Source organism: Priapulus caudatus, unplaced genomic scaffold, assembly GCF_000485595.1.
Source record: "Priapulus caudatus unplaced genomic scaffold, Priapulus_caudatus-5.0.1 Scaffold91, whole genome shotgun sequence".
NCBI classification, from domain to species: Eukaryota; Metazoa; Priapulida; class Priapulimorpha; order Priapulimorphida; family Priapulidae; genus Priapulus; species Priapulus caudatus.
The window spans coordinates 402145-413500 of record NW_014577152.1 but is presented as its reverse complement, the minus strand read 5'-3'; the positions used below and the strand labels follow the sequence as shown (position 1 = coordinate 413500).

The following is an 11356-nucleotide window of genomic DNA, read 5'->3' as shown; positions in this document are numbered from 1 at the left end:
GTTCTCATTTCTTTTACAGTGCGCGAGGTTGTAGAAAATAGTGACCGTGATTTCAGTAACAGTAAATTGTAAGTCTGCTACTGTTGATGATTGCTAATTGTTACTGTTTTAGATGGTAGCAAATTATCATGATGGGAATAGTTTGATTTTATGGCAGTTTTTTGGACAGTTGATTTTGGATTAAATATCTTGGGAGAGTTGCGTGCTGAGTATAATTTGTTATTTCCCAGCTATGAAGGCCACGGTTAATCTTTTGTAATCATGTTTTTAAATTTAGGAAACCGGTGAACAAGACTGCAACTGTGGCTGATGTTGCAAAGCAGCAAAAGGCACAGGAGAAGGAAAAAGTTGGTGCCCTTGACCACATTGATCTCAATAACTATGCAAGTAAGTACTTTACTGTGTAACACGTGCATTCTCCTGTTTGTCTATAAAACTATCATGTCAGTCAATGTACTGCATTAGTAGTTTGTATTGTACAAAGAAAGTGAGGCATAATTAGGTTTTAGCTTTTTGTTATTTGCTTTTGAGCAATAACAAAATTTTCAATTAGTAATGCTTTCTTGCTCAGAAGTGAAGTTATGGAGGTTTACATAGCAATGCTTGCTAGCAGTTGTCAGTTCGCAAAACTATTACTTGCAGGTGTGGTTGTGATCGATGACCAGCCAGAGGTGACCGTCGATGATCCGCTCTACATATTCGATGGTAACGATGGCTTTCAGGAGGTCATGTCCAAAAAGACGCAGAAGGAGAGACAGAAAGCACTTCTGGAGGAGCAGATCCGACGACAAAACATTGAGAAGAAGAAGAAGGAAAAGGAAGAGGTATTAAAGAGATTCTCGAAAAAGTGTGACAAGCCTGTTTGCGGATCACAGTGATAACACTGATACCAGGTTTCGTTGCAGCTGTTGGCACGCATCTTTATGAAGTGTTGTTTATTTTTCGCAGAATGTGAAGAAGCAAGCTGAGAGTAAGAAGGGGCGGTCGAGCTCGTACGAGCGGCCACGCCACAGCAAGCTGCCGCCGCGGCTCGCCAAGCAGCGAGAGAACAACAAGCTGAACATGAACATCAACGACACGATGCCCACACCTGAGATGTGGGACATAAATGAAGCACTCAATTTGTTGAATCAGCAGCAGCAGCAGCAGCAACAACAGCAGCAGCAGCCACAGCAGCCGCCCGCGCAGCCAGCACAGACTGGTACTAAAGGTATGCGAGATAAAATCAAGAAGCTGTGTTCATGTTATATTTGAAATGTAGCAGATGTAACGTCTAACGTCGCTCTACAGTACGACATTGCAGGCTTATAACGTTGGCGTTTACACGATCTACAGAATCGTTCCCGGCTCCGCCTCCACAAGTAAATGCCTGGGATAAGCCGCTGGAACTGCAGTCTCCCATCTCAACAGCGGCCAGCCTCATCTCAGATGCTATGATGTGCAGTGTGCAGACATCGTCAGCTGGAGGAACAGCAGCCGAGGAGCGTGAGACGGGCACTGATGTAAGTGACGCGTACTTCGGCTGGCTGCGTTCTGCTGCAGCAAAACATCTTGAGAGTTCAACTGGAGTAGTGATACTCAATGTATGTGTGTGTAATGTAGGGAAATTGCTTGCGGTGAATAATTGCTGGTTTGGTAACAGTACAAATAGTGTGGTTTCGATCTAGCTTTTATTTTATTTTTGATCTCTTGTTCTTAGGTGGGCAAGAAAGAGCAGGATCATGGAGAAGTAGCAAAGGAGAAGAGTCCGCCCGTAACAGTCGATCCCAGCAAGGGTAGAGCTGTTCAGAAACCAGACACGAGCAAGGTTTGTACTGTTGTAAACTTGCATGTGATTTACAAATTTATAGAAACACTTTAAAAGAAGTTGCTTGGTTGTAAATTATTATGTATCAGCTTATTGTGACTTGTATAGACTGTCACATTAAAAAATGTAGTATATAATGGATAGAGACTAAAATTATAGGCTATTTCTAGAATAAAATTAATATTATATTATATTTAATAATATCTAATAATAAATTATATGGTAAAAAACGTTTTGCAGAGGTCTACCAGTGAATCGGAGAACAAGTCGCAAGACAATGCTGGCGAGGCAATGAGCAAGTCGTTGGCAGAGCAGCAGGCAAGTTGTTAAATAGTCTGTCAAGGTCACGTTCAGAAAGATTTTGTGATACCTAATTAGGCTTCGAAACGAGAATCACGTAGCAGCTCTAATTAACGAGGGTTACAGGTGTCAGGGATAGCAGTAATCAGGGATTTTGTGTAGTGTTGCAATTATCTTACTTATATCCGTCCAGTGTGCGTTTTTTGTTTATGTTGTGTGTGGGGGTCGGGGGTAACTGGCTGACCGTGATTGCGTGTAAACGTACCATTCCTGTAGTTGATAGTATGCGACCATCTGTTGAATGTCTGATTTACCTTTTTGTAGGATCAGAAGAATTTAAAGGATGCTGCAAAATTGGACAAACCACAGCCGATACAACTGCCACCTAGTTTCAACAAACCGCAACAGGACGGCAAGGTTGGTAACTTGTGTTATAGATGCCAGTTGTTTGGTTACTACAAATCAGGTCTTGTTGCCTGGCTAAATTTGGATACTTAACTTAAGTTATTTACTATTATTATAACTATAAGTACTTACCTTTAGTACGAAGAAGAACCTACCTTTAGCTAGAAGTTAGAGCTAAGCCTACTAAGTAGGTAGTATGTACCAAGTTACTAATTTAGCCTACTAAGCGGCTTCAATCTGACGCGGTTATTGTGCATGGCAGACGACATCGGTGGAGATGAAGCTGGATTTCACGTTCGACGCTGAGCTGGCCAAGCTGACTGAGGACAAGGTGAGCAAGTCGCACACAATGGACAGCAGCGTGCTCCGGCAACACCAGGCCGCTTCCATGGCTTCCATCAACTCGGCAATCTCTCCCTCGACGGCCGATCTCAACCTAAAAATAGCCTCCGTGAAAAAGGTGAGGTTGTTAACGTCGCCGCTAATTCGTGTTTAGGTAGCAGAGAGCGTATGGCAGTATGGTAAATCTGTTTTAAGAGGTATCTCTCGCCATTGGCATGGCATGAAAAGTGCAAGAGAAGGTTTGTGGGTGTGTGGGGGTTACAGACCAGCCTTCCTGTAGAATTTAGGTTGTGTTGGTTATAACATCATTCAGTTCAGCACTTCATGAAAACATTAGCTCTTTGGAACGCTTTTCTATTTTAACTTTAAATAATGACTGCAGCAACCTACTTAATTTAAGGAAAGCTGTGGTAGGTTTTCCTGCTCATGTTTGTGATGTGGTGTCTGCAGGTGTGGGAGACAGCGATGCCGACTGTGCTAGAGGAGGGAGGCGGCGGTCAGAGCTACGGCTCCTTCACGCAGGAGGAGAACCCCTCCCAGGGCTACAGCGCCTTTCAGGCGAAGATGTCCTCGGACGAGCAGAGCAACCAGGCGTACGCTTTCAGCTCAAAGTCGGAGCAGAGCTCACAGGGCTACACGGCGTTCTCGAGCAGCAACGACAGTCAGCCGTATGGAAGCTTCTCCTCCAAGCACGGCATGTCAGCCGACGACATCAGCCAGGTGGACACGTACGGCATGCCGAAACACAGCATGGCTGATGGCGGCGGCGGCGGCGGCGCGTCGCAATACAACGCCAACGTGACGTCGCAGTACAACGGCGGCAACGTGTCTCAGTTCAGCAACGCCGCGTCGCAATACAACGCCGCGTCGCAGTACAACAACACGTACACGGGCGGCGGCGGCGGTGGCAACACGTACAACGTGAACGCGTCGCAGTACAACACGTCTCAGTACAGCGTCGACGCGGCGCAGTACGGCGGCTCGCAGTACGGCACGGCGCAGTACGGCGGGGGTCAGTACGGCGGCGGGCAGGGCCACTACGGCTCGTATGGCGGCGACGACGGCGGACAAGTGGACAGCGAGCTGATGGAGAACATGAGGCGGTCGTCGTCGTCCGCCTACACGGCGTCGTCGGCGTTCACGACCGCCGCGTCGGGGACCGTGCTCAGCAAGCCGGCGAGCGAGGGCACCAACGTGTGCAAGGTGAAGCCCCAGCAGCAGTTCGCTCCCGTCTCCGTGATGACGTCGCAGTCGATGGCAGCTGTGCCCAGCATCCCGAGTCCGCCGGTCATCTTCAACCAGATGCAGAACCCGCTCTACCAGCCGTTCCAGATGGACTCGTCGCAGATGTTGACGCAGCGCATGCCGTACGGCTCGACGACGAACCAGTTTGGCTCGCAGCCGAACTTTGGCTACGGCCTCTCGCAGCCCGTCACGCAAGTGACGTTCGCTCACCAGCCCGCGACGCAGACCTACAACCAGCAGAACCTGTTCATGCCGCCGAACCCGCAGTCGGACATCTACTCGAACGCTGCGTACCGCGCGGCGCCGGACTTCCAGCCGTCGTCGAACCAGAACCCTCTGCTCATTTCGTCGGCGATGTCCTCGCTGACGACGCCGTCGGCGAAGGTGACGCAGAGCGGCGGCGGCTCGACGTACAACAAGGGCGGCGCGCCACTGTCCAGCCTCGGCTTCGGGCAGGGCAACCCGCTGCAACCCTCCCAGGTGTTCATCCCGTTCGACCCGACGCAGCTTCTCGGCCTCAACACGCCGCAGAACCTGAGCAGCTCTCCGCTGCTCGGCTCGCAGCTCGTGCCGTCGCGTGCGCCCGCCGCCGCCGTGCAGAACCTGCACAGCATCCAGCCGATCACGCCTCCGAGCAGCTTCTACAGCCCGGGACAGACGAGCGCGTTCTTCCAGCAGGGCTCGGCGATGCAGAGCGCGCTGCAGCAGATGACGTTGCCGATGACGCAGACGTACACACTGCCGACGTTCGGCTCGACGCAGCAGTCGTACGGCTCGCAGCCACTCAACCTGGGCAGCATCACGATCCCGACGCAGCCGAGCATGCAGCAGCAGCAGCATCCGATCTCACGCTCGATGCGGCAGCAGCAACAGCAGCATCTGAAGCCGATCGGCGGCAGCTCGTCGCTAAGCGGGATGATGCCGGCCGTCGACGCGTCGTCGCATACGCCTGTCAGCGCTCCGTCGCCGGTGCTCACGAGTCCGCACGGCCCCGGTAGCAAGTACGGCTCCACCTACCAGAAGCAGCAGCAGCACATGCAACAGCAGCAGCAGCAGCAGCAGCAGCAGCCGTCGGGTAATAAGCTTGGGGGACCGATGTTCGGGTCGTCTTCGTCTTCGGTGTCGAGTGGGCATCCGTTCTCGCAGAAGCCTCCACGGCATCAGCCGCAAAACCAGCAGATATCCCGACCCGTTCCGTCGGGGCCGCCGCCGCCGCCTTCTCTCGTCATGTCCAACATGAGTCAGATTCAAAACCTCGCTCCCGGCCGCTACCCGGGACCCATCCAGCGTCCTTACGGGCAGCAGCAGAAGGGAGGTGGAGGAAAGTCGAACAGCGGGCAGTCTGGAGGCGGTGGTTCCGGCTCCGGTGGGAGCTCAGGCAGCTCCATGTCAGCGTCTGTGAAGGCTCAGCATGCTGCGGAGAGACAGAAGATCCTGCAGCAAACACAGGTAAGTAGTGCTTAACTGGCGCTCGTCAGTATAGTTAGCTATTTCTGGAGGAAGTTTACCTTCTATTCACCATTGTTGTACAGCCGTCATGTATCAATAGCAGCTGCTGTTAATGTTCAGTAATAATGGTTATCTGCATTAGCAGGGCTTGAAACTAACCTAAAATGTTCACTAGCCAGCAGGGCTAGTGGCCTGTAAAATCTACTAGTGCTTAAAAAATGTCTACCAGCCCTTAGTTTTCTGAAGTGCGGCGCTGAAGCTACGTGGTGAGCACAGTTTTGCCATTTTCGGGGGGGGGGATCTGGGTTTTGATTTTAGACGCTCTGAGATGCATTCTGCGAAATTCATTGACTTTGTGAAAATCTAGATTCAGTATAGATTCAGTATACACATCAGTACTATGTTATAAGAGCAGAATAATTATATTCCTTATAGTAATTAACGATTAGAACTATTAGTCAGTTTACTGAAATCTGAAAGTTCATGTTTAAGTCGAACCGTAGTACAAGTACAGTATAGAGTTATAAGTTGAGTTATCGTGTTTGTGATAGTTTAAGATTTGTAGAGTTGTATTGCAGTTATATTAGTTGACTGAATATAAGCCACATAGAAGCAAGCGTGTTATGCTGGTGTTAGGATGAACTTCGTATTATAAAAAGCTTAGAATACCAGTTACAGGAATGTAGGTTTAAAGGTATATATGCGGGTTATTTTCATAACAGTACCTGACAAAACCATGACTACTATTCCACGTCAATTATAGACACAGAGACTGGATTGTATATTAGCCAGGGTGATTCCAAAGAGTATAAGTAAATTTGAGTTTCTAATTTGCTTATTTAGCAAACATCAAATTGAAATCATCTTTTCGTTTGAAAAGGGGAGGGATTGTAGTGTTTAATTCTGAGATCAGCTGAACCGTAAACTAACCGTTCCACGAACATAAACAGAAAGTAGAACAGAAACGTATTGCGTACATACACTGTGAGGGAATTAATGTGGTTTAATCCGGTAGTAAATTCTACAGTATCTAATATGGCAGCGTTCAGCATCGTGACTGTTATGTTTAGGTTTTGCAATTTTATTATGTTTGCACACGCAAGTTGTATACTACTTATTACTAGTTCGGTCGGGTTAGTAGTTGCTGAAGAAGTACTAGTAATATGTTATCTGGTAGGCATTCCCACTCGCCAACAGGGCTGGTCAGCCCAGACATTCTGCTAGCCCTTACTGATTTCTACTAGCCTCGGGCGAGCGGGCGAGCGTTAGTTTCAAGCCCTGATTAGTAACAGCAGTGAAGGTGAATGGTGAATACTCACCCCCCCTCTCTTTCTCCCCCCTTATCTCGTTCTCTTCTTTTCTCTTTTTTGCCTTTGTCTATTACTTCGTTTTATTTCCCTCCAATGCTTTCAGCTTTATGATATCTTGGTCCTCTCACTTGATGTAAGCAGGATGCTGTGTTGTTCGTCAATCGAGTCTGATATCAGTAACGAGTACCGGTAAGCAAACGTGGGCTTCGTTCTCGTGCAGATGTACTTCCGCGAGCAGAACAAGGTGGCAGTGAGCACCCCGTCCACCTCAGCAACCTCCAGCACGAAGCAGAGCGACGTCCCCACGCCCGTCACGACCGCTCCTGCCGTCACGAAGCCGGCCGAGGTGACGCCGCCGCCTCCGCCGCCGCCGCCGCTGCCCCCGACCACGACGGCGACCACGACAACGATCGCGGTAGTGACCGAAACGAAGCCTGCGTCGGCGACGAGCGCGGCCGACGGTGGCGCCACCTCCTCCGTCGCCGAGAAAACGGACGAGTGAAGTTTGGCAATGGGAAGCAGGGAATCTCTGCCTGCTCTGGGTTTGTCTGCATGTCGCAAAGAAGCGGCTGGGTCGGAAGTCTGTCGAAGGTTAAGATGCTGGTGCTTTGTCTCCGGTATGTAAAGAATGGCTCGTGGTATCGTGATTGAAGGCAGGATCAACGAAAAATGGTATGAATGCGGAAAGTCGGTTGCTGTAAGGGAGCTCGTGGTACGTAGATTTCTGTGGAGAGTGATCTATACTACACGGTATTGGCAAAATGGTACAAAAGTGTAACATTCTATAACAAGTGGTTATTGCTATGGCATACTGTGGTGATAAGAAATAGTATCAGAAGATTGGTTTGGGGAAGTCTATTACTGTAATTGCAGACCGATGATATTTGGTGTAGGCATAAGAAGATGTGTTTGCTTTTCTGCTCAGGCATGCATGTTTATCCATGAAGAAATTACCACACTTTGGTTGCCTGTTGGAGGTGTAATTGTTCTACGTTCTTAACCCTTCACGAACAAAGTAAGGAAATAGTAAAGATGGAATTACTCAGATTTGTGGCTTGCACACAGCTGCATGACCACGGTAGATGGGGCTTGGTTTTAAAGGGGAAGCATAGTCCCTGTATTAAATAAACAAAGTCCTCAAGATGTGATGGTGACTATTGTACAAACTTGTTGCAACGAAACAGCATAGGGTACATTCATTTGACCCCCTTCCATTCGAATGGATGTTATAATGTGTTAAAGCTGTTATGCTGTCCTCTCCGTCGGCTGTATAATATGCTAGAAGTTGGTAAGGTCATGTCTGTCCTCTATCCACTCAACTCTTAGATTTTACTGATCTTTTTGCAAAACAATCACTGCACCATTTGGTTGTCACAGATCCTGAAGGGGATCCTTCATGATAGATGGCAGTGAATGTAAATCGGTCACATTGCAGTTGTCTTATCGAAAACCATCGGCTTGTACCTGATGACACTGCTAGAAAAAATTTGTTACGTTGAGCATTTTGTTTCGTGAGTGATGCTGTTATAAAACCAGATAATGAAACATTTTAACATCGGGATATTGTCTGGTAAAGGACGAGGCTGTTGCTGTTTTAATGGTGCCGTAACATGAGCAGTGTTAGCGCATGTCAGGAGGAAATAATATTGTAATGATGGCATGGCGCACATGCTCTGTAAAACACGGGCATTGGTTGTTGCGACACGTGGATTCATGTTATTGTAACATGTTGCATTTGTCTTGCATTTCATCATGACCCGTTGTTGCTGCTGGTGAAAGAGCATAGGAATCTGTTGCTGATATTTGGCAGTATGAGCCATTCATAGCTGCTATGTGAAATTGCCATGGCAGTCAGTTAAGGCAATATAAGAATGATTACCTTTAGTGTGCAAAAGTACAAAGTAAAGGCACGAAAGGAAATTATTTAAAAACATTGTTGTCTATGCTAGATAAGAGCTCAGAGATCAGGAGATTAATGTATAGTCTGAACCTTACCTCATCTGTGCTACAAACCAAGACCTTGCCGAGCCCTTCATGGGAAACTAGATAGGCGGTCTTAGTGGATGTTTGATTTAATCAAACACTACTAGACTACTAGTATACTGATGTAGAATGCCATCAGTGCGATAAAGGATAAATGCGTAATGGCAAGTGGCATTGGTGCAATCCTCACTGCATATAATTGCACTTCCAGGTTTAATGTCAACTACAGTGCTGGCACAAGTTTGATCTTGTCCTTGCCAGTCGTCATCAAGGTGTGGCCAATGCTATGTCAACTATTTAGCTAGCATTCATTGGTGGCCTAGGCATTATTTGTATGCACAGTGAAAAGGTAATTGGGCAAACGGTTCGCTAAACGAGAATAAGAGGTTCTTGTTGTAAATGCCCTTTGGACTGTACGTGGGTAGAGCGTATAGCACCATCAACAATCCATGAGGCAAGAATGTCTCAACTGCCAGGAGGCTTGGTAACGTTACCAGGTCGCTCTACCCAACTCTCCCATTTTAGATTAATCTGCAAGCAAGAAGAAAAAAACTTGCATTGACCTGAGGAAGTAACAACAGTTCCAGGTCCCCCCCGACAACGTGCATTTCGGTGCACCACGTCGGCTGAAGAGGTGAAGTGCTCCTTTTGATGATGAGTTTGTGACATCGGGTGCCCCCTGGTGTGCACTGGCGTGGCGTGTCTATGCCCCGTGACATGCCGCGCCGTGGCCGTCGCGTTAGAGGCCGCATATGATGCGAGCCTGGCGGGCGGACGACGAGCCCTCATGTCTAATGACGGGCGGTGAGGAGGAGGAGATAGACAAGGCAGCTCTGCTAGCGCCCCCTGTTGCAGCTGCAGAGTTGTCACGTTAATGAGAGAGCCCTAGTGCCCGTCTTGGCGTTGTGTTTGACACTGTAATCGTTTTCCAGTGTGCTTTGTATTTCGGCTATTCGTTTCATTGTGATTGTTGCGCGCATGTCTGTAGGAAGGGGAGAAGTTGTGTGGCCGGACGAGACTGCCCCCTCGTGGCCACCGACCGAACCTCAGCTCAGGCATGTTCAGCTTCATACTAGTTCACCTTTGGCTAGGGTCTGTCATACTTGTGCAGATTCGTAGACTCGCTGTATCGATATTTTAGTGATCTTCTCTGTTCTAGTTGGATTATATATTATTGTCTGGGTGCGCCGTCGTGCAATCCTGGCTCCTGTGATGCAATAATCTGAAGCGAATCCGTACACTGTTACAACCGGATGCTGGATATGAGCTGTCGCGCGGTAGAGAGCGTCTATTGTCATCAGCACTGCAGTTATCTCAAGTGTGAGAACTTCAGAATTTTGTTTTAATTTTCAGCACGTTGATTGTGCCATGCAAATTTTACTGGCTTATATTCGTTGTTGTTTAGACAGGGTTTGTCAGTCACAGCTCTGTGTTGCTATTGAGAACAGGCGGCTAAAAAAGGTATATCACACAACCCAGTTCATCCACACACGTGCACACGTTCGAAATGGTCGTTTTCGTGGTAGTTTTATCTCTTTCTGTATTTAATGGATGTTCGTGCGTTTATTTCTCACTATGAACGATATGTGCGTGAACTTAACGTTACGATGGCGAGCACACACACGCACATGCACACACACACACACATCTGTTTGCGTATGAGCACACCTACCCGGTGGCACAGGTAACACAGGCAATGCTGTCTGGCGGACAACACTCGGTCTCTGCTCTTCTCCACGCAACTTGCTATTATTATTGTACAATTTGGTTCCGTGTGATCGTTTAATATTAAATAGGAAATTTGTGAATATGCGAAGTTGTGCATTTCAGTTACCGTACGGAACTCGTGTTTGGCAATGTGCGGTTGAAATAAATCGCGGCTGCCCGCCACCGATCAGTTTTCGGTGACGACTCGTTAGCACTGTATGTACCAGTATTAGGGTTGCACGTGGCGCGGGTGGTCTCCCTGTGCCCTGTGTTACATCACATCACGTAGCCGCGAAAATAATGTTGGGCTCACGAAAATCGTTCAGGTGCGAGTTGATCATTTCGTCACGATGAATCGCTCATTGATCACGCGACCCTTGATGTACAGAAACATTACAAGGAACAAGTGATATTTCAAAGACAGGCCTACTAGCTTAATTACTTGCCAGTGTATCTCTGTCACATGTTTTGTACATTCACTATAATACTCTGCAGTATCGTGTGAACATTGTTCCGGTAACAGTTGTATACGTAATTGGAACAGGCTTCACGAGTCATTTATACCTGACATTAGCACATAGCCGATGCAGATGTGATGTGATATAGGGCAACTTGTATATGGTTCACACAGAGTAGTACGTGATTTGAACACAGGCATGCGAGTTTCATTGCTGTTGTTTTATATCGCATTTAAATGGGTGACAGACAGATGTACATTGCCGTTGCTGTTTGCATATATAGAGCCCTTGTATGTAACTGTTTACAACAAATAAAAACATTGTAAAGTGTATTCCAGTGGTTTCATATC

The 11356-nt window shown here is 47.8% G+C and overlaps 1 protein-coding gene across 10 annotated transcripts in view; it reads left to right on the top strand.

The window, feature by feature from the left end:
* LOC106804876 (protein PRRC2C-like) overlaps positions 1 to 11338 on the top strand; it is a 29277-nt gene extending 17939 nt beyond the window's left edge. For all 10 annotated transcript variants that reach the window (XM_014806252.1, XM_014806255.1, XM_014806253.1 and 7 more), the window contains 10 exons: positions 278 to 387; positions 643 to 824; positions 949 to 1210; positions 1336 to 1502; positions 1700 to 1807; positions 2048 to 2125; positions 2432 to 2524; positions 2775 to 2972; positions 3305 to 5548; positions 7079 to 11338. In XM_014806252.1, the coding sequence (XP_014661738.1) occupies positions 278 to 387; positions 643 to 824; positions 949 to 1210; positions 1336 to 1502; positions 1700 to 1807; positions 2048 to 2125; positions 2432 to 2524; positions 2775 to 2972; positions 3305 to 5548; positions 7079 to 7360 (3724 nt within the window). In that variant the 3' untranslated portion in view covers positions 7361 to 11338. The remainder of the gene's footprint in view (positions 1 to 277; positions 388 to 642; positions 825 to 948; positions 1211 to 1335; positions 1503 to 1699; positions 1808 to 2047; positions 2126 to 2431; positions 2525 to 2774; positions 2973 to 3304; positions 5549 to 7078) is intronic.
* Positions 11339 to 11356: the final 18 nt, after the last annotated feature.